Genomic DNA, 23,232 nt, shown 5'->3' on the forward strand with positions numbered 1-23,232 from the left:
TTAGAGTGAGTCCCTTAAAGGAAAAAAATAGAAATCATATCAGCCAGTTACCTTCTTGCAATTCTGGCTGTTGGAAGAAGGCTAAGGAGTTATTTAGTTACTTGGACTTCATTTTAGGGTATTTCTCAATATAGTTCAATCTAACTTCTCTTCTTCTCTGTTTGATCTCTTACTCTATCGATCTCCTAGTCCTACCTTCTTAACAGAAATATAAGTCTATCTTTCGTTTTACCCCATCTGTGGCATTAATATGATCCTCTAATATAAATGTCTTTTTTTTAGTATTGGTCTATGTTTTATTACAGTTCTCCATTATTTTACTTGCCATACCTTGTGTTATTTTCTTGGTTATTTTCTTTTTAATCCAGCTTCTGTTTATAAATGTGTCTTTAATCTTCCCCCCTCCACATTTACCCCTCATCTTTTCTCAATATCTGCCCAAACACCTCATTTCCTTCCCACATTTCATATCCATATTTGTTCTGCATTTATTGCCATCAAATTTTTGAAGACTGCTGCTCGTATATTTTATGGAAATTATTGATTAACTGTTTACAATCACCAATCTATGTACAACCGAATCATTTCACTCCTTTACCATGTTTCGTCCCTTTCTATTGGTTAAGCAGTGCCTCTCACCTCTAAATATGACATACACAAATTTAAAAGTGCATATAGATGCCCACTGAGAAATTCATGAATAAAATTTTAACAAGTTTTGTGATGTTTTTTATGCAAGACAGTGCTTAAATTTATTTCAGTTGCATTATAGAAGAATCTACTTATTTAGCAAACAAATCTATAGTGACATATCTATACTTTATATCTATACTTTCACACTAGTTTACATTCACTGTTAACTTTTTCCCCAAAGAAGTGTAATCCTATAGTCCTTAATCAGACAACATATTATTTAACTTGCAGTAAAAGATATCAGTCAGCATCCAGGTTTTAATAAAGGTCTTTAGTGCTTCATGTTATTGCAATTTGATACAATCTTAACCTAAATTGCCTATATCTTAGAAATTTGTCCTTTTCCTTGAACTAATTTATAATCGATTTTCTGGATATTATCCATTTGCCTGTGTAGATTACTGTCAGCCATGGAATTTGCTGCTGCTGTTCTCATCCAGAAGCCAAGAAATGATGATGGGGGTGGTGCAAGAGCTTAGATTCGATGGAGAAGAAAAGGAAAATAAGGAACTGTGAAGGAGAAGGGTTGGGAGTGTGGATTTGAATTTGAGGAAGGATAAATCATCTGGAATGGACCTCAGTAAAGGAGAGGAGTGTGGCAAAATGAATGGCCATAAAATCAGCAGTATCAACTAAAGAGGAGGAAGGGGTAAAATCTGGCAGCATGCACTGAAAGGGAAGAAGGAATGCTGCCGGTAAGAATAATAGCATGAACAAACAGCAAAAATGAGGGAGAGCAATGATGGTATTAACCAAGTTAAAGGGAGGTGAGGTATTGACATCATCAGCTGAAGAGGGCAATAAAGTAGAATAATTGCTGCATGAATGATGGGAAGGGCAATTGAAGTTATTTTTTCCTCCTCCCTGCACAGCTATTCGTTTTGGTCGAATGCCACAATCTGAAAAGGAGAAGTTAAAAGCAGAGATCCTAATACTAGAGCAAGATGTACAGAATTCACAGATGGCTGATCTTGTATCTCTTGCCAAACATATGTATGAGGCTTACCTAAAGAATTTTAACATGAATAAGACCAAAGCCAGAGCCATTTTGACAGGCAAAGCTAATGTTCCGGTAAGTCATGGTGATTATTCTCCTCTAATTTAACAAGAAATAGCATGTAAGGATTTGGCTCATTGATATACTGTAACTCTGGTGCTCACTTTCTATCCTGTGACTTTACCTACTCTTCCAATGTGCAATATCTTGCTTTTTGGTTTTGAATTTTGTTTCTCATTCCTGCATCCTTTTTGTCCATTATCCACTAAGTTTGTCATCCTCAAGAACCTGTCTACTCCCTTCTAGTTTATTATGGGATGCATTTCCATCCCACCTTTTCAGGAGATGCTAAACAATTCTGAGAGGACATTCTTTGGATTGCTGTCCTATGATATTAAAACTGTGGCATTTTGTTGCTGATATCAATTATGGTAATCACCCAACTGAATTGGAGTTGATGGAGATGAGAATCTAGAAATCTGCGCAGCATATAGAAGACAGATGAAGAAGAGGTGAGATTAAGGAAAAGAATATAGCTTGGTATATGGTATAATTTCATTGTCATGATCATCATCTTAAATGTTCCAAAAATGTTGTATTGTTACTCTTTCCAGCTACCTTTCTTTTGTTGTTGCCTATCAACTTGCTATCCTAAGCCTACAATGTGAAGAAAATGAGATGTAGAGTGCAATTCTTAATCAGTGTTAAAATAATGACACCACTGTAGCTCATTATAGTTTTGTTCTTGAATGTTCAGTAGCATGGAAAATATTACAAATGTTTGGCCTCCGATCACAAATTGAAATGAATTAAGTACAAAAGCTCAACATACATTCAAAAATGTTAATTCAGAAAAAATCAACTTTTTAGTGACACGTTTTGTCATTCCACTATAGTTTTAATTTATTCTGATTTGCTTTGAGTATAATTTGTCTACAACATTTAAATTGCTTTCATTGTCTGGATATTATTTTCCCGAAATGAACATGCAGATTCTCCTCTTCCTTGTTAGTTGATTTTCATAAACTACTTAATTAATATTGAGGCAATTGATAAACCTGATGGTCCTTTTCTTTTTTTCATCTGTTCTTTGTTGTAAGTGCTGCTGTAAGAGATGTGTTTATGGAATGAACAAATAGATTCATTATTGATGAATTGTTCCTTTTTTCAGTATGTCCAAGATTAGTAAATGCACTAATTTATCTTAAAAAAACAAGTTAGTTTGTGATTCTGTTTAAAATCAAAATATCCTATTCAGCACCTGGCACTGCTGCTCAGAACATCTATATATCTGATATACAACCTGTTTTATACTTACCTAGATTCTTCTGCAAAGATAGCTGTATTTGCTCTAAAAAGTACTTAAATGTATTTTCTTTTGAGAATTTGATACAGAAGAAGGTTGTGATGTTCAATAAGTCTTTAATAATATATTTTCAGCCTTTTGTCATTCATGACATGGAGACATTACGCCTTGCTGAAGAGAATTTAGTATCAAAGCAAGCAGTAAATGGCATCCAGAATAAAGAAGCTGAAGTTAGAATCTTTCATCGCTGTCAGTGTACCTCAGTGGAAACAGTAAGAGAACTGACGGAATTTGCAAAATGTATTCCTGAATTTGTAAGCCTTGATCTCAATGATCAAGTGACCTTATTAAAATATGGAGTTTATGAGGCCATGTTTGCCATGTTGGCATCAGTTATGAACAAAGATGGGCTGCTGGTGGCCTACGGGAATGGTTTTATGACTCGAGAATTTTTGAAAAGCTTGCGAAAACCATTTAATGAAATAATGGAGCCCAAGTTTGAATTTGCCATGAAGTTCAATGCATTAGAATTGGATGACAGTGACTTGGCTCTCTTTGTGGCTGCCATCATTCTGTCTGGAGGTAAGAATGACCAACAGAAGTATCATTTTGCCAAACACTGCTTCTTTAACCTGTAGAAAGTGTTCAGTATATTGGATTTAACAGAAAAGAAAATGTTAATAATCCTAACAGTAGAAGAATCTATGATGAGTCTCATTTGTTTCTTTACAGACATTGCATCAGTATTGCAATCTCAGAATGCAAAGCAGATGGTAAAGCATTTTTCACCATTCCAAACATGAATAGTAGAAATCTGGAAATGAAGTGCTTTCCATGAAACTTGAGCTTATTGTATAGCGGTAGTTTGCAATAATGTTCTTTAGCTACACAAGCAAAGTTATCTCTCTGTTAGTTAAAGGTAGCACTGTGAAGGGAGCACAAAATTAACAGTTTTATTCATCTAATTGCATTGAAAAGATGGTAGCATTGTTTAAAATAATTGTTTGTATTTTCCTTAATTTTCTGAGTTGCTGATCATAACAAATACATTCTTCCGTACAATATTACTCTATCCAATTTGTTCAGAAGTATACTTACATTTTTTAAATATTTGGTTTCAACTAGCTGCAGGATTGAACCTCAGTTTCCAGCATAATTGAATTCAGGGCATGAACAGAATTCCTGTCAATTTTGACAGCAAGAATTTCTCATCCATTTTTTTAATTTGTCCCTCGGTCTAACAGTAGGAAAATGGACATGCAGACAAGGGAAAACACCGGTGGTGGGAAAATATCAATGGATACATTAGGGAAGATCATAGTTCTATATAAAGGAAACCATTATGCAATCAATCAAAATCATAAAATTATTTTGAATTAGAACTATATATTCTAATAAGCATGGTTAATAAGATATTAAGAGTAAAAGGATTGTACGGGATAAAATTGTCCTCTTGAAGATCAGATGGTTGGCTATGTGCGGAACCAAAAGAAATGGGGGAGATCTTAAATGGGTTTTTTGCGTCTGTATTTACTAGGGAAACTGACATGAAGTCTATGGAATTAAGGGAAACAAGTAGTGAGATCATGGAAACTGTACAGATTGAAAAGGAGAAGGTGCTTGCTATCTTGAGGCAAATTAAAGTGGATAAATTCCCAGGACCTGACAGGGTATTCCCTCGGACCTTGAAAGAGACTAGTGTTGAAATTGCAGGGGCCCTCGCAGATATATTTAAAATGTCAATGTCTACGGGTGAGGCCCAGAGCATTGGAGAATGGCTCATGTTGTTCCATTGTTTAAAAAAGAATCGAAAAGTAATCCGGGAAATTATAGGCTGGTAAGTTTGACGTCGGTAGTGGGTAAGTTATTGGAGGGAGTACTAAGAGACAGAATCTACAAGCATTTGGATAGACAGGGACCTATTAGGGAGAGTCAACATGGCTTTGTGCGTGGTAGGTCATGTTTGACCAATCTAGAACCATAACCATAGAACCATAGAAACTACAGCACAGAAACAGGCCCTTTGGCCCTTCTTGGCTGTGCCGAACCATTTTCTGCCTAGTCCCACTGACCTGCACACGGACCATATCCCTCCATACACCTCCCATCCATATATCTGTCCAATTTATTCTTAAATGTTAAAAAAGAACCCGCATTTACCACCTCGTCTGGCAGCTCATTCCATACTCCCACCACTCTCTGTGTGAAGAAGCCCCCCCTAATGTTCCCTTTAAACTTTTCCCCCTTCACCCTTAACCCATGTCCTCTGGTTTTTTTCTCCCCTTGCCTCAGTGGAAAAAGCCTGCTTGCATTCACTCTATCTATACCATTCATAATTTTATATACCGCTATCAAATCTCCCCTCATTCTTCTACGCTCCAGGGAATAAAGTCCTAACCTATTCAACCTTTCTCTGTAACTGAGTTTCTCAAGTCCAGGCAACATCCTTGTAAACCTTCTCTGCACTCTTTCAACCTTATTTATATCTTTCCTGTAATTTGGTGACCAAAACTGAACACAATACTCCAGATTCGGCCTCACCAATGCCTTATACAACCTCATCAAAACATTCCAGCTCTTATACTCAATACTTTGATTAATAAAGGCCAATGTACCAAAAGCTCTCTTTATGACCCTATCTACCTGTGACGACACTTTTTAGGGAATTTTGTATCTGTATTCCCAGATCCCTCTGTTCCACTGCACTCCTCAGTGCCTTACCATTAACCCTGTATGTTCTACCTTGGTTTGTCCTTCCAACGTGCAATACCTCACACTTGTCAGTATTAAACTCCATCGGCCATTTTTCAGCCCATTTTTCCAGCTGGTCCAAGTCCCTCTGCAGGCTCTGAAAACCTTCCTCACTGTCTACTACACCTCCAATATTTGTATCATCAGCAAACTTGCTGATCCAATTTACCACATTATCATCCAGATCATTGATATAGATGACAAATAACAATGGACCCAGCACTGATCCCTGTGGCACACCACTAGTCACAGGCCTCCACTCAGAGAAGCAATTCTCTACCACCACTCTCTGGCTTCTTCCATCGAGCCAATGTCTAATCCAATTTACCATCTCTCCATGTATACCTAGCGACTGAATTTTCCTAACTAACCTCCCATGCAGGACCTTGTCAAAGGCCTTACTGAAGTCCATGTAGACAATATCCACTGCCTTCCCTTCATCCACTTTCCTGGTAACCTCCTCGAAAAACTCCAACAGATTGGTCAAACGTGACCTACCACTTACAAAGCCATGTTGACTCTCCCTAATAAGCCCCTGTCTATCCAAATGCTTGTAGATTCTGTCTCTTAGTACTCCCTCCAATAACTTACCTACTACTGACGTTAAACTCACCGGCCTATGATTTCCCGGATTACTTTTCGATTCTTTTTTAAACAACGGAACAACATGAGCCACTCTCCAATCCTCCGGCACTTCACCCGTAGACAGCGACATTTTAAATATTTCTGCCAGGGCCCCCGCAATTTCAACACTAGTCTCCTTCAAGGTCCGAGGGAACACTCTGTCAGGTCCCGGGGATTTATCCACTTTAATTTTCCTCAAGACAGCAAGCACCTCCTCCTTTTCAATCTGTACAGTTACCATGGTCTCACTACTTGATTCGCTCAATTCCATAGATTTCATGCCAGCTTCCTTAGTAAATACAGACGCAAAAAACCTATTTAAGTTCTCCCCCATTTCCTTTGGTTCCGCACAAAGCCGACCACTCTGATCTTCAAGAGGACCAATTTTATCCCTTACAATTCTTTCGCTCTTAATATACTTGTAAAAGCTCTTTGGATTATCCTTCACTTTGACTGCCAAGGCAACCTCATGTCTTCTTTTAGCCCTCCTGATTTCTTTCTTAAGTATTTTCTTGCACCTCTTATACTCCTCAAGCACCTGATTTACCCCCTGTTTCCTATACATTTCATACAACTCCCTCTTCTTCTTTATCAGAGTTGCAATATCCCTTGAGAACCAAGGTTCCTTATTCCTATTCAATTTGCCTTTAATCCTGACAGGAACATACAAACTCTGCACTCTCAAAATTTCCCCTTTGAAGGCTTCCCACCTACCAATCACATCTTTGCCAGAGAACAACCCGTCCCAATCTATTGGAGTTTTTCAAGGAGGTTACCAGCAAAGTGGATGAAGGGAAGGCAGTGGATACTGTCTACATGGACTTCAGTAAGGCCTTTGACAAGGTCCTGCATGGGAGGTTAGTTAGGAAAATTCAGTCGCTGGGTATACATGGAGAGGTGGTAAATTGGATTAGACATTGGCTCAATGGAAGAAGCCAAAGAGTGGTGGTAGAGGATTGCTTCTCTGAGTGGAGGCCTGTGACTAGTGATGTGCCACAGGGATCAGTGCTGGGTCCATTGTTATTTGTCTTCTATATCAATGATCTGGATGATAATGTGGTAAACTGGATCAGCAAATTTGCTGATGATACAAAGATTGGAGGTGTAGTGGACAGTGAGGAAGGTTTTCAAAGCTTGCAGAGGGATTTGGACCAGCTGGAAAAATGGGCTGAAAAATGGCAGGTGGAGTTTAATACAGACAAGTGTGAGGTATTGCAATTTGGAAGGACAAACCAAGGTACAGGGTAAATGGTAAGGCACTGAGGAGTGCAGTAGAACAGAGGGATCTGGGAATACAGATACAAAATTCCCTAAAAGTGGCGTCACAGGTAGATAGGGTCGTAAAGAGAGCTTTTGGTACATTGGCCTTTATTAATCAAAGTATTGAGTAGAAGAGCTAGAATGTTATAATGAGTTTGTATAAAGCATTGGTGAGGCCGAATCTAGAGTATTGTGTTCAGTTTTGGTCACCAAGTTACAGGAAGGATATTAATAAGATTGAAAGAGTGCAGAGAAGGTTTACAAGGATATTGCCAGGACTCGACAGAATAGGTTAGGACTGTATTCCCTGGAACGTAGAAGAATGAGGGGAGATTTGATAGAGGTATATAAAATTATGATGGGTATAGATAGAGTGAATGCAAGCAGGCTTTTTCCACTGAGGCAAGGGGAGAAAAAACCAGAGGACGTGGGTTAAGGGTGAGGGGGGGAAAGTTTAAAGGGAACATTAGGGGGGGTTTCTTCACACAGAGAGTGGTGGGAGTGTGGAATGAGCTGCCAGACAAGGTGGTAAATGTGGGTTCTTTTTTAACATTTAAGAATAAATTGGACAGATACATGGATGGGAGGTGTATGGAGGGATTTGGTCCGTGTGCAGGTCAGTGGGACTAGGCAGAAAATGGTTCGGCACAGCCAGGAAGGGCCAAAAGGCCTCTTTCTGTGCTGTAGTTTTTCTATGGTTTCTATGGTTTCTAACAGAAGAACATTGCATAATGTCAGAGATATAAGCATTGTGGGTAGCATGTTAGTATGGCTAGAGGGCTGGCTAATGAGCAGAAAACAGAGTCAAGAGAGTCATTTTCAGGATGATGAGTTGTGAAACAGGACACTGCTAAATCCTCAACTATTTACAGTTCTGTTAATGATTTTGAAGGACCAAGTATATTGTAGTCAATAGGCCCCACCTGGTAAGTATACTTAGTTATCAAGTTAGTTCAGAGAAAGTTCAGAAGATTCATCTCTGAGATGAAAGGGTTGTCCAGTGAAGAAAGACTGCTTTTTAATTTTTAACTAATTGTTCAGAAGAATGAAGGGTAATGTTATTGAAAACTTCAAGATTCTGAGGGAACATTTCTCTTCATGGGAAACCTAGAACTGCAGAGCAAAGCTTCAAAATAAGAAATTCCTTTTTAAAACATAGATGACGGAGTTTTCATGATGGTTATGAACCTTTGAAGTTCTCTACTCAGGAGCTATGGTGGCAGTAGGATGACATGGGTAGATTTTGAACCATAGGAGCATCAAGGATGATGGAAAGTCAAAATGAAAGTAGAGCTAAGGCCAAGATCAGATCAGCCATCTTAGTCTATGACAAAGCAGACTTGAGTGATAATATGGACTTCTCCTTTGTCTTCTATTCTTGTAAGACATTTCCTGAAAATCAGAAGGGGTGAATGCTTGGCAATTCAGTAGCTTGACAATCAGTAGATAGGATTTAACAGTTGTTGGGGGAGAGATCAGTAATGCCTGTGATCAGAAAGGCCAGGCTGAAACTGGTTGTGTTGAAGGAGGCAGAAAGCATGCGAAATGCCCAAATTGTTTTTTAAATACATTTTTCAAAAGATATATCCATAGTGAGATGTGTATTTCTTTTCATATAATTCAATGTTAATAAACAAACCACATTAAAAACACAGGGAATTACATATTCTGAGTAATATATAGCATGTACAATTTGCATGAAAGTCAGTTGAATGATTTTAGAAACATAGAAAACCTACAGCACAATACAGGCCCTTCGGCCCACAAAGCGATGCCGAACATGTCCTTACCTTAGAACTAACTAGGCTTACCCATAGCCCTCTATAATTCTAAGCTCCATGTGTCCATCCAGGAGTCGCTTAAAAGACCCTATATTTTCCGCCTCCACCACTGCCACTGGCAGCCCATTCCACGCACTCACCACTCTCTGCTTTAAAAACTTACCCCTGACATCTCCTATGTACCTACTTCTAAGCAATTTAAAACTCTGCCCTCTCGTGCTAGCCATTTCAGCCTTGGGAAAAAGCCTCTGAAAATCCACATGATCAATGCATCTCATTATCTTGTACACCTCTTTCAGGTCACCTCTCGTCCTCCGTCGCTCCAAGGAGAAAAGGCCGAGTTCATTCAACCTATTCTCATAAGGCATGCTCCCTAATCCAGGCAACATCCTTGTAAAACTCCTCTGCACCCTTTCTATGGTTTCCACGTCCTTACTGTAGTGAGGCGACCAGAATTGAGCACAGTACTCCAAGTGGGGTCTGACCAGGGTCCTATATAGCTGCAACATTACCTCTTGTCTCTTAAACACAATCCCACGATTGATGAAGGTCAATGCACCATATGCCTTCTTAACCATACAGTCAACCTGCGTAGCAGCTTTCAGTGTGATATGGACTCAGACCCCAAGATTCCTCTGATCCTCCACACTGCCAAGAGTCTTGCCATTAATGCTATATTCTGCCATCATATTTGACCTACCAAAATGAACCACCTCACACTTATCTGGGTTGAATTCCATCTGCCACTTCTCAGCCCAGTTTTGCATCCTATCAATGTCCCGCTATAACCTCTGACATCCCTCCACACTGTCCACAACACCCCCAAGCTTTTTGTCATCAGCAAATTTACTAACCCATCCCTCCACTTCTTCATCCATTTATAATAATCACAAAGAGTAGGGGTCCCAGAACAGATCCCTGAGGCACACCACTGGTCACCGGCCTCCATGCAGAATATGACCAGTCTACAACCACTCTTTTCCTTCTGTGGGCAATCCAGTTCTGGATCCACAAAGCAATGTCCCCTTGGATGCCATGCCTCCTTACTTTCTCAATAAGCCTTGCATGGGGTACCTTGTCAAATGCCTTGCTGAAATCTATATACACTACACCTACTGCTCTACCTTTATCAGTGTGTTTAGTCACATCCTCAATAAATTCAATCAGTCTCGTAAGGCACGACCTGCCTTTCACAAAACCATGCTGACTATTCCTAATCATATTATGCCTCTCCAAATGTTCATAAATCCTGTCTCCTAGGATCTTCTCCATCAACTTACTAACCACTGAAGTAAGACTCACTGGTCTATAATTTCCTGGGCTACCCCTAGTCCCTTTCTTGAATAAGGGAACAACATCTGCAACCCTCCAATCCTCCAGAAACTTTCCCGTGGTCATTGATGCAAAGATCATCACCAAAGGCTCAACAATCTCCTCCCTCGCTTCCCACAGTAGCCTGGGGTACATCCCGTCCGGTCCCGGTGACTTATCCAACTTGATGCTTTCCAAAAGCTCCAGCACAACCTCTTTCTTAATATCTACATTCTCAAGCTTTTCAGTCCACTGCAAGTCATCCCTACAATTGCCAAGATTCTTTTCCATAGTGAATACTGAAGCAAAGTATTCCTTAAGTCCCTCTACCATCTCCTCCAGTTCCATACACACTTTTCCACTGTCACACCTGATTGGTCCTATTCTCTTACGTCTTATCCTCTTGCTCTTCACATACTTGTAGAATTCCTTGGGATTTTCCTTAATCCTGTCCGTGAAAGCCTTTTCACGGCCCCTTCTGGCTCTCCTAATTTCATTCTTAAGCTCCTTCCTGCTAGCCTTATAATCTTCTAGATCTCTATCATTACCTAGTTTTTTGAACCTTTCATAAGCTCTTCTTTTCTTCTTGACTAGATTTACAACAGCCTTTGTACACCATGGTTCCTGTACCCTACCATCCTTTCTCTGTCTCATTGGAACGTATCTGCGCAGAACCCCAAGTAAATATCCCCTGAACATTTGCCACATTTCTTCCATACATTTCCCTGAGAACATCTGTTTCCATTGTATGCTTCCAAGTTCCTGCCGAATATCCTCATATTTCCCCCTACTCCAATTAAATATTTCCCTAACTTGTCTGTTCCTATCCCTCTCCAATGCTATCGTAAATGAGATAGAATTGTGATCACTATCTCCAAAATGCTCTCCCACTGAGAGACTTGACACCTGACCAAGTTCATTTCCCAATACCAGCTCAAGTACAGCCTCTCCTCTTGTAGGCTTATCTACATATTGTATCATGGAATCTTCCTGAACACACCTAACAAACTCCACCCCATCTAAACCACTCACTCTAGGGAGATGCTAATCAATATTTGGGAAATTAATATCTCCCACCACAATAACCCTGTTATTATTACTCCTTTCCGGAATCTGTCTCCCTATCTGCTCCTTGATATCCCTGCTACTATTGGGTGGTCTATAAAAAATACCCAGTAGAGTTATTGACCCTTTCCTATTCCTAACTTCCACCCACAGAGACTCCATAGACAACCCCTTCATGGCTTCCTACTTCTCTGCAGCCGTGACACTATCTCTGATCAACAGTGCCACACCCCCACCTCTTTTGCCTCCCTCCCTCCCTCTCCTTTCTGAAACATCTAAAGCCATTCCTGCCCCTGCACCATCCAAGTGTCTGTAATAGCCACAACATCATAGCTCCAAGTGCTGATCCACACTCTAAGCTCATCCACTTTATTCATAATACTCTTCGCTTTAAAATAGACACATCACAACCATCGGTCTGAGTGCGTCCCTTCGCTATCACCTACCTATCCTCCCTTTCGCACTGTCTCCAAGCTTTCTCTATTTGTGAGCTAACCTCCCTTTCCTCCATCACTTCAGTTCGGTTCCCACCCCCCCCGCAATTCTAGTTTAAACTCTCCCCAATACCCTTAGCAAACCTCCCTGCCAGGATATTGGTCCCCCTCAGATTCAAGTGCAACCGGTCCTTTTTGTACAGGTCACACCTGCCCCAGAAGAGTTCCAATGATCCAGAAATCTGAATCCCTGCCCCCTGCTCCAATCCCTCAGCCACGCATTTATCCTCCACCTCATTCTATTCCTATACTCACTGTCACGTGGGTATTAAAATTTTATATTTTAATTTTTAATGTTGTATTTAAGTAATGTATTTGCATTTGTAAGGGTTCATCTGTTCATAAAAATTTCTTGATTATGCTACTTTCTGATGCGCCACACGAGATGGGGATGATGAGATTTAAATGGTAGTCGGTCTCTGTAATATGTGTAACAGTTGTGTGTAATTTTGGCTACAAGTTACAGTTTAGTCCCCGACATGAATAACCACCTCATTAAGATTAAAAACACAATAGAAAAAAGTTTTCTCAAATTGGTTAATAAAAGAAATTTCATCCATGGATTCCTACCAATTAAATATACATTTAGTCTTTTAACCACCATCGATATTTACAGGATTATTTTATTCCACTCAATAATAAGTTACATATTTCATGATTAATGCCTCTACAATCTCGAAATTTAGAATCATAGAATCACTATGCAAAAAGAGCAGTTGGCCGTGAGAGAAGCATGCGTGTCTTCTGTGCATGAATGATCTGATTTAATCTATTCTTTATATTTTCCCGTGATGTTTTAATATATGTCTTTGTTGAAAATTAACTATCGTCATATGTATAATTTTTAACAAAAATTCATGAATGAAAATTACATATTCTATTATCGTCCTATAAAAAATCATATGTACAGTACTGTAATTCTGCAGTGATTCTATGTGTGCCTTTATTATCTCACTGACCAATTAAAAGGGTTTACTGCCATCCACCCAATAACATTATAAAGTGAAAACTAACAGCAAGTCATGTTACTTTCCTACATCCCTAGGGAAATAACTTTAACATCTCCAGTTTCTCTTCATACCCAATTCTTATTCCTGGAAGTATCCTTGTGAGATCTTGAAAATAGATTGAAGCATCCTATGAGAACTGAAATGTGAATTTTCCAGTCAAATGAACTTCCTGCAATGCAGTTAGATATGGGAATTGCTGTCTCCTATGGATGTTTCCTTGTTATGAATGAAGCTTTGAATGCTCAGAGAATATCACTTGGAAGATATCAGAAGATCTTTTATGTCGTTGATACAATCTTCTCCGATACCAAGTGTTAAATGATCAATCAATAATTTGCTGTATCCTCTGTTGTAAATCAGCCCCAAGAGATGAAGAGTAAAATTTTTGACATCTCTAATAAAAATTACAATGAGATGAGAGGTAGGCCCATGGAACATTAGGATGATGACAAAATGCGAATAGCACATTAGATTTTATTTCAAATTTCCCACATCTCTGTGTTTTACATTTTACATTAGAATATTGAAATAGTTGAGTCTGGATTTGACAAAATCCTTGGATAATGGTTTAAGCAGAAGTTGAGCAGAGATGGGAGAGGTATGAACTTAGCTTGAGCACCAAACAACAATTTGCATTTATATAACTCTACTAACCAGTAAAATGCCACCAACACTTTGTGAGAACACTATCAAACAAAATATGACATCAAACCATATATTAAGATGTTCAAACAAATGACCAAAGGCTTGCTTTGGCAGTAGCTGTAATGGAGAGAATTAAAGAGGTAGAATGGTTAATAGATGAAATTCCAGAATTTGGTATTTAGGCAATTGAAAGTATAATCACCAAGTGGCTCATCTGTAAGGCCAAAATTGGAAGTGCACAGGGATTTTAGAGGATTTTTAGGCTGTATGAAGTTGTGAACTTCTATGAGGTTAAAAAAATAATTTATTATTATTATAGCATTTTATGACTGGGGGGAGAGAAATTAACTTCTCAGTTGAAGCTGAAGTTTTATAATACTGTACTCTATAAAATAAAATGTGGAGTCTAGCATTAAATATTTAATGTTTTTTTGATAGATCGACCAGGTCTGGTTAATATATCACAGATTGAACAGATGCAGGAGAGCATTGTTCAAGCCCTTCGCCTCCATTTACACAGCAATCATCCTGATGCTATCTACTTATTTCCCAAACTTCTCCAGAAAATGGCTGATCTCCGCCAGCTGGTTACAGAGCACGCCCAACTTGTCCAGAAGATTAAAAAGACTGAGACAGACACTTTTCTACATCCACTTCTACAGGAAATTTACAGGGATATGTATTAAGAAATAATGTAGCTTGTCACCAGTGTTCAAAGTTATAAATCTTCAAGCACTACTAAGAATAATAAGTGCAAGGATTACTTATTAGCCAAGAATTGTTACTCAGTGCTTTTCTCAGGTTTGCTTAACATGATTGGCTGGTGTGCCTTGTGAGACTATGTAGTTTATTTCATCTGATCAAGATTACAGTATATTTTTAAATTGATAAATCCAGTGTATAATTGAGATATTTGTAATTAAGGAAGATTTGTTATAAACTAATCTATAGTTAATGACCGTAAGTTATCAAGAATGCTAAAGTATCTATTTTCATTACCCTAAATATTGAACCTAATCAATTGTGTTTCAGCAAGATGAAAATCAAATAATTTACTATGAAACTCAAAACTGAATGGATCATTTTCCATAAGTATCAATCACTGCACTCATTAAAATGCAGAATGAAAGAGTACTGGTATTTCATGCAACATTTTGTTTTCAAAGATTTGATATACATCTTCTAATTTTTATATTCAATAATTCAAACTATATAGCCAGAAACTTTGTGAATAAATTTTAAGGATTCACAATTTTAAACAATTGGTGAAATATTTTTATCATTGTATACTTCTATATTTTCACATCATATAAGTCAGTGATAATAAATCAGATTCTGATTGTGTAGAAAAGGAGAAAACCACTACAAAGGATTACATTTCTGAACACTGCATACATTAGGATATCTATTATACTAATAATCTGACAATTTAGTCCAAACCGATTTCCAAACAATGAAAATCTTCCAGACAGACCTGCAACTGAAAACTATACTCTAGTGATATTTCAATGTTCTTCAGACCTCTACCCCTCCATTTTAAAAAATCCATATGCCTTCATTTTATGTGATGCATTTATGGTTATTTCATTCCATAAAGTAAATCCCTTAATACAAAATCTTTGTAAATTTATGGTGTTCATCCTGATTTTGAAATAGTGAAAATAGTGTTCTCTTGCAATAGTGATTTACAAAATTGTGTAAAGTTCTCAACTTTCAGGTCATTAGTGGAAATGGAGGGGGGGAGGAATTTGAGTTCTAATTAAAGAATCAATTTAAGATTACCATAGAGCACAAAAGAATACTGATCACATTTTGTAGAAAAGCATGTTGGTTATGGATGCCTCTGGTAAATAGATTAGTGTGTAATCTCTGCCTTGAGGTGTCCAAACAAAATCTTCATCAAAGTTAAATTATTAAAGGTGACTACCCATGATTTTTATGTTCTACCCATCAACTGCAAATTTAGTACAGGATTTTTTAGTTCGGTGGTTAACATCAGATTCAAACTGTTAAATTATTTTTGCACTTGGGAGAAAAGCTGTAACTAAAGGTTATTTTATAAAGGAAATGAAATAAAATGTTTTAGCCAAATTTTTGAAGGTAGGATCAGTCTGTGAAATAATCCTTAACTACATAGTCAATTTTTAAAATAAAATTTAAAGCTAATTTTATATTTATGCAGTATAATTCACATTGACATTAAAATGAATTACAACTCAAAAATCAGCACACAAAAATAACAAAGTCTAAATTATAATTATATAAGTTTGAGGTCCTGACAATTCTGGAAATCAGATTATTTTCACTGTTCAGGGACTCATTTTAAAAAAGCTATTACTAGTAATAATATTTTTTTAAATGAGTCCCTGAACATTTTAAAAAGACTGTTATGGAGTTGTGAAATGCCTAAGATGGCTTTCTAAGTGCTTCATGATTGTTGACTATTGTACAGTGATTCCCTTATTGATGATTAAATGTAAATACTTGGAAACACTAAAGCACAATTTTACTTTGGCCACCATTAAAACTATTACAAAAAAAAACACATCTATAATTAGTATGTGTATTTGCATGTAGAAAATCAAATGGTACTGCCAAATGCTTTATCAAAATAATAGTAATTCAGCTTCATGTTTGGAGCTTGAGCACTTTTTTAACTGTTGTATGCCATAACTATACATTTGTTGCATAGTACTTTTCTATTGAAACTTTCATGACATTCATTACAAACTGCCTTTTCTTGAAATACACAATTTCTAAGTACCTTTTATGAATTTATATATGGACATTCCAATCTTTCACCATTTGACTCCTAACTATAGAAAACAGACTGAAAATTAATGTAGATTGTGAAATATCAATAACCTTGGTGAGAAAAACTAGAATAATATGATGTTAGAAAAATATAAATCCAACAATATTGATTTTCCTAATTTATTGTTTATGTAGTCCAGTTTTATTTCTAAGGTAAATTGGTAAACACTTTCAATTTTAACCTCATTTGATTCCTGCAGGAATCCAGTTTTGAATACATATCCTATTCTTTTCCATTATTCCTTTGGTTTTAATATTTAGATTTAACACAGATGCTTTCCTAATGTACTGGATGATAAATTTCACATTCTATTTAGTTTTCATTCAGTAAAATTTTCCATAGCTTAAAGAACCTATATTCCCCAACTAAACTTCTGTCAGTTTCTTAATATGAATTTTCAACAAATAATGTTTTTACCCTTTTGCTGTTATTTATGCACCAATTCAAATCAACAAAATATTCATGCCCTTTCTTGTATTTTTGCTTATTACGTTTTATTGTGCCAATGGTACATTATCATTTTTCAGATTTTTTAATATATTTCTTTTAAAGAGAAAGCAAACCAATGTCAGCAACAAAATATGAAAAGAGCTTTTTAGATGTACTAATAGTTTAGGAAAGTATAATTTCCTAACTCTGAAAATATGATTAATTCATTAATTGTTACATTTAAATTAAGCTAAACCAAACACAAATCAGGTACCTGTTTTATACAAATGTGACGAACACAATGCAATCATTAATTTCTAATGCCCAAGCGTCCTTTGGTGTACCTTTAAGTTCTTAATAATGGTACTTTATTACAGTAATTTTCAGTTTTAGGGATTCAATTGCAACATTTAGTTTGCAAATTTAGATTTCTGTTATGTGTGTGCCAATTTTTATGCCATTCACCCTGTCAACTCTGCTTGTTTGATTCATGGAATATCTTAATTGTTAATTAAAGGGGACTGAACTGTTTTAAATTTAGTGCTTGTTGATTTTGCAAAATTGATGAAAGTTTAAATAATAAATCAAAAGTGCTTCCATTGCAGAAAGGGGTAATATTCAAGTACTAAAATATTCTACCACTATTGTTTAGTATACTATACACAGCAATAAGTTAATGATTTATAAACTAACAAAAACAGCAATATCTCCTCTCAATTTTGATGTGCTTGGTTATTTTACACTTGTATTGATTTTCTCCTTTTTATGTTTCGCATGGACATTACAATCATAAGTGGCATTAAATAGTCAGAAGTGGTTAGAAATAGTCAACAAAATCTCATACAAAAATAGTTCTCAGATTCCAGGTTCAACATCTGTACAATTTAAAGCTTTGTCGGAACACTCAAGATTGAATAAAACCCTACAAGCACATTTAGTTTGTACAGAGTTGTCTTGGCAATGTTTTTATGTCCGTGATTACTTTTTTGTTTCTGGTTGTTTTTTTGAAATTTCCTTACATTTACTATTTTTAAGGCAGGAAACAATTTGAAACTGACTTTATGAATGTTCTTAGTGTTGCAACATCATTTGACAAGAAGATTTGTATTGCTGCCAAGATATTCCAACATGATGCATAATGGATAAGGTGGCATTTTTAAAAGGATCTTTTTCAGCAGTGGCTCTAAGATTAAGGAAAATCCATAAGTTCTGACGGAGTATTGTATTCTGTTTGAATGTAAGCCTTGAGTTTCATGTCTTGATGTTTGACTGTGTTGCATACATTTAATCTCCAGCATGGATGTTCTCAGAAATGTGTGAGCTTGGTTTCTTTCAATGGTATATCTACCTTGAAAATGATGAAACTTAGTTATTTTTCTCAGTAATGCAAAAACAAAGTCATGATATTTAAAATCATCTATTTGCTTGACTTCAGTTAGTTGTTTGTTTGAGATCCTAATCAATAAAATTTTCAAGTGCCAGAAGCCTGAATTCATACAGCCAGAAGAGGTTAATTTCTAATCTTTATTGCTGATGATTTTTGTAAACTTTTATCAGTAACATTACAAAATATTGTATCAAAAATGCATCCACAGGTGTCCAAGTTGCTTATTTCCTCAGGTTAAAGCAAATCTTGCAGAAGATGTGTAAATATAGGGGGACGTTGCTTCTGAAAAACAGCCTTGGACTGGTATACTGACCCAAGACAGAACAATATTATTTTTGCACTTTATCATGAACGATATTCATTAATTAATCAATATATGTTTATACTGGCAACTGTTTAAAATATATAAGCATGGAAAATGCATGGAGAATATTGCCAGTAGGAGGATCCCTAGGTTAGGTTTCACAGCAGTCAATAGAAATGGTGAAATTTATCCTTTCCAACAATAACATTTATATACGGATGTGTTCTGTAACTTAAAAATAAGGGATAGTGCTTCAATATATAAATTGCATAATAATGCCTTTTTGAGCTCTGATAATTTTGTGTGTGTGAACGCAAGAGATTGATGTACATACAAATGAAACTTGTGTTGTAAAACTTACTGAACTTATCTTTGAAATCAAGAAATGTTTGTACCTTCACTTTTGAAAATCAATAAAACTGAATTTAAATGGAATGTAAAAATGTCACATTTTTATGGAAGTTACGGAATCCAAATATGGGCTTGATACTTACATAGTAGAAATTTTAAATGAGTCAAAGCCAGAACAAAAGAACAGGGTGCTTTTGTTTGACAATGATAGGGAGGTAGATCAGGGGACCTTAAGCCAATGCATGGAGATCTATTCTTGAACTGATGAACACTAAAAGAGTCAGGAGCTCCAAATATGTAACGGTGATAACTCTCCAGAAACTAGAGACCAACCACTGCCGATAAGGAAGACCCTAGGGACACGTGGAGACCGGGACTACGAGGGAAGCCGGGCCGGCACAGACTTCTTTCCTGGGTAATACCATTTTGCTTCATTGACTGTTCATGGAGGGTCAGGGAATTCTAGTGGGTGTGTGTTAGTTTGTGAACCCACATGCTTTTTAGTTGAGACAATAAAAGTTGCTTTTTGGTAAATACAGATTCTCTCCGTGCCTCATTATTACAAGGAGTGATTCTTGTAACAGCTGGCTGACTGGCAGGAGGTAAAGAGTGGGAACAAAGGGGTCCTTAATTGGTTGTCTGCTAGTGACTCTGTGTGTGCCACAGGGCTCGGTGTTGGGACTGCTTTTCACAATGTTAATGATTTGAATAAAGGAATTGATGGTTTTGTGAAAGTTATGACGATACTAAGTGGAAGGGCAAGTAGTGTTGAAGCAAGGTGTCTGCAGAAAGACAGACAGATTGGGAGAATTGGCAAAGAAGTGGCAGATAGAATATAATGAAGGTGAATGCATGGTTGCGCACTTTGGTAGAAGGGATAATGGCAGACTTTTGTAAATGAGAGAAAATACAAAAATCAGAGGTGCGAGGATTAGGGTGTCCTCATGCAGGATTAATTTGCTGGTTGAGTTGGTGGTAAGGAAGATGTTATTCATTTTGAGAGGAGTAGAATACAAAAGCAGGATGTAATGCTGGGGCTTTATAAGGCATTGGAGAGGATGTTCATGAGAATGATCCCTGAACGAGGGGTCACAGTTTGAGGATAGAGGGGAAGCCTTTTAGGACTGAGATTAGGAAAAACTTCTTCACACAGAGAGTGGTGAATCTGTGGAATTCTCTGCCACAGCAAACTGTTGAGGCCAGTTCATTGGCTATGTTTAAGAGGGAGTTAGATATGGCCCTTGTGGCTACAGGGGTCAGGGGGTATGGAGGGAAGGCTGGGGCGGGGTTCTGAGTTGGATGATCAGCCATGATCATAATAAATGGCGGTGCAGGCTTGAAGGGCCGGATGGCCTACTCCTGCACCTATTTTCTATGTTTCTATGAAATGATAGGCTTAATGTATGAGGAATGTTTAATGGTTCTAGGCCTGCACTCACTGGAGTTTAGAATGAGGAATCTCATTGAAACCTATTGAATATTGAAAGGTCTGGATAGAGTGGTTGTGGAGAGGATGCCCCGATATTTTAGATTTAGATTTTAGATTATGAAGACACTCAGCCCTCGTTTATTGTCATTTAGAAATTCATGCTTTAAAAAATGATACAATGTTCCTCCAGAATGATACCACAGAAACACAGGACAAACCAAGACTAAAACTGACAAAACCACATAATTATAACATAGTTACAACAGTGCAAAGCAATACCGTAATTTGATAAAGAGCAGAACATGGGCAGGGTAAAAAAAAAAGTCTCAAGTCCTGATAGCCCCATCATCTCACACAGATGGTAGAAGGGAGAAACTCTCCCTGCCATGAACCTCAAAGCGCCGCAAACTTGCTGATGCAGCACCATTGGAAGCACCCAACTGCACACTGAGCACCATCCTCTGCCGAGTGCTTTGACCCCGCCCTGGCAGCCGAACAACAAGCAAAGCCGAGAACTCAGGGCCTTCCCCTCCAGACGTTCTGGATCACACAGTAGCAGCGGCAGCGAAGCAGGCATTTCAGAAGTTTCACCAGATGTTCTTCTGTGCTCTCACATCTGTCTCCATCAAATCAGGATTGTGCACGGCACCCTACTTGACAGATAACAGATATCACCACCAGAGTGACTGCTGCGAGCTGCGTCGCACCACCATCTTCTCCTCCCTCCTGATATTGGGGGGAATCTGAGATTAGAGGGCATAGCCTCAGAACTGAGGGACATCCATTTAGATCAGATAAATTTCTTTTGAGGGTGGTGAGTCTGTGGAATTCTGTCAAAGCCAAGTCATCGGGTACACTTAAGGCAGAGGTTGATAGATTCTTGATTAATTAGGGCATTAATGGTTACACGGAGAAGGCAGGAGAATGAGGTCGAGGGGGATAATAAACCAGTCATGGTAGAGTTGATGGGATGGTCTGATTCTGTTCCTGTAAAATATGTATCCATGCGAGGAAGGAGCAATAGATATTGTCAATGAGCAGGCTGCCATTCGCGTCTGACAAGAGGTGGTCTCCAGGAGCAGCTTATAGTTCTCTCCAGGTGCAAAGGAATGGTTCATATTTGTCCACAATGAAAGGGACACTACCACTCAGCACGTACGAATTTATCCCTATTCTGCAGGAGCAGATATTTGTGCTCTGCACACTTACTTATCCAGTGTCAGCAAGGGTCCTACTGTGATTGCACAGACAGCTTCTTTGGAGGCTCTGGGTGACTGTGTCTGTCAGGTGCCATTCTGGAGGATGGAACGATGGTTGTGTAATCAAGGTCCCAGCAGATTAGGTGTACAACAAAATCACTCACCATCTGTTCAGAACCCACGGTTCACCTCCCTGCACAGACTCATGACAAACACATTTGGCTTGCCTTAGGGTTGGTCATCCCAGAGTGCATCAACTAAATAGTAATGGTAATATGAAGATAGCCCAATATATCGACAAGCTTGTCATTATTCATCAAGGGTAGATTTGAAGAGAAGGGAACTAGTGATCTAACAGCCAGGGTGCATGTGCAGTGGCTACACTGCAACATACAGTAATCTACTATTGGAAACATCCTCTCTACAACCACTTCATGAAGTCTTCTAATATTCAAAAGGTTTCAATGAGATTTCCCTTCATTCTGACCTCCAGCAAATACAAGGCCTAAGTAATTATACACTCTTCATTCGTTAATGCTTTCACACATACATTTCTCCATTGGTCCCGACTCTTTCCCTGGCTACCTGCATGCTTCTAATATTTAAAGTTTTGTAATGGCTTTGGCAGAGGATTAAGGCAAATTCTATATCCCCAAACTTTCTCTCCTATTACTCTCAAACTTTGAAACAATCAGTTCATCACCAGTGCCACCTATCTCCTGTGAAAACCTTCAACTTCCTTTGGCTAATCTTACTGTCTTTGCCTCCTATCCTGAAGGACATGCAGCCTGAACTCAATCTCACTTTTAAATCTCACTTATTAAACGATCTTTTTACCTCCAGTACCTGTGCCCAATCAGTTCTTGTCATATGTTGTTGGAAATGACCCACATCTGATTTAAGACCATGGCACCAAGACAATTATCTTCTTCCATGACTTACTGAATAATGGTTAGTTCAAGTTGGCTCCTAGCAGAGACTTCCCCTTCAGTGCCATTCCCTCCTTACTTTCCTGTAACCCTGAAACTTATTCTCTCTCATAAATGCCCTTCTCTTTGGATCTTGCCCAGAGCTATTATTATGATTGATTCTTAGGGTTTCCTGATGTAGGGACCACAGACCCCTTGCTTAATGCATTGATCCACAACCTAAAAAGGTTGGGAACCTCTGCTAGTTGTCATGCTCAAACTTTGGGGACATATCTAGGATGTGAGGGAAAAATCACAGGGCACCAGCAAAAACCTACAATTAAACTCAAGTCACAATGGCTGCGTCACCATGCAGCTGATACAAGACAGTCGGTGTAAGAAAATACTTGTCATGAACTACCTGTACATTAAGGGAACAGAACACTGTTCTGTGCATTGAGCCCCAAGCATGC

At 37.9% G+C, this 23,232-nt stretch overlaps 1 protein-coding gene across 5 annotated transcripts in view; it reads left to right on the top strand.

Annotated features, from left to right (window-relative positions):
• The window catches only part of LOC134351640 (peroxisome proliferator-activated receptor alpha-like), a 73,342-nt gene extending 54,017 nt beyond the window's left edge, over nucleotides 1–19,325 (top strand). For all 5 annotated transcript variants that reach the window (XM_063058066.1, XM_063058068.1, XM_063058067.1 and 2 more), the window contains 3 exons: nucleotides 1,566–1,765; nucleotides 3,131–3,578; nucleotides 14,376–19,325. In XM_063058066.1, the coding sequence (XP_062914136.1) occupies nucleotides 1,566–1,765; nucleotides 3,131–3,578; nucleotides 14,376–14,623 (896 nt within the window). In that variant the 3' untranslated portion in view covers nucleotides 14,624–19,325. The remainder of the gene's footprint in view (nucleotides 1–1,565; nucleotides 1,766–3,130; nucleotides 3,579–14,375) is intronic.
• The last annotated feature ends 3,907 nt before the right edge of the window (nucleotides 19,326–23,232 follow it).

Source organism: Mobula hypostoma, chromosome 9 (assembly GCF_963921235.1).
Source record: "Mobula hypostoma chromosome 9, sMobHyp1.1, whole genome shotgun sequence".
NCBI lineage: Eukaryota > Metazoa > Chordata > Chondrichthyes > Myliobatiformes > Myliobatidae > Mobula > Mobula hypostoma.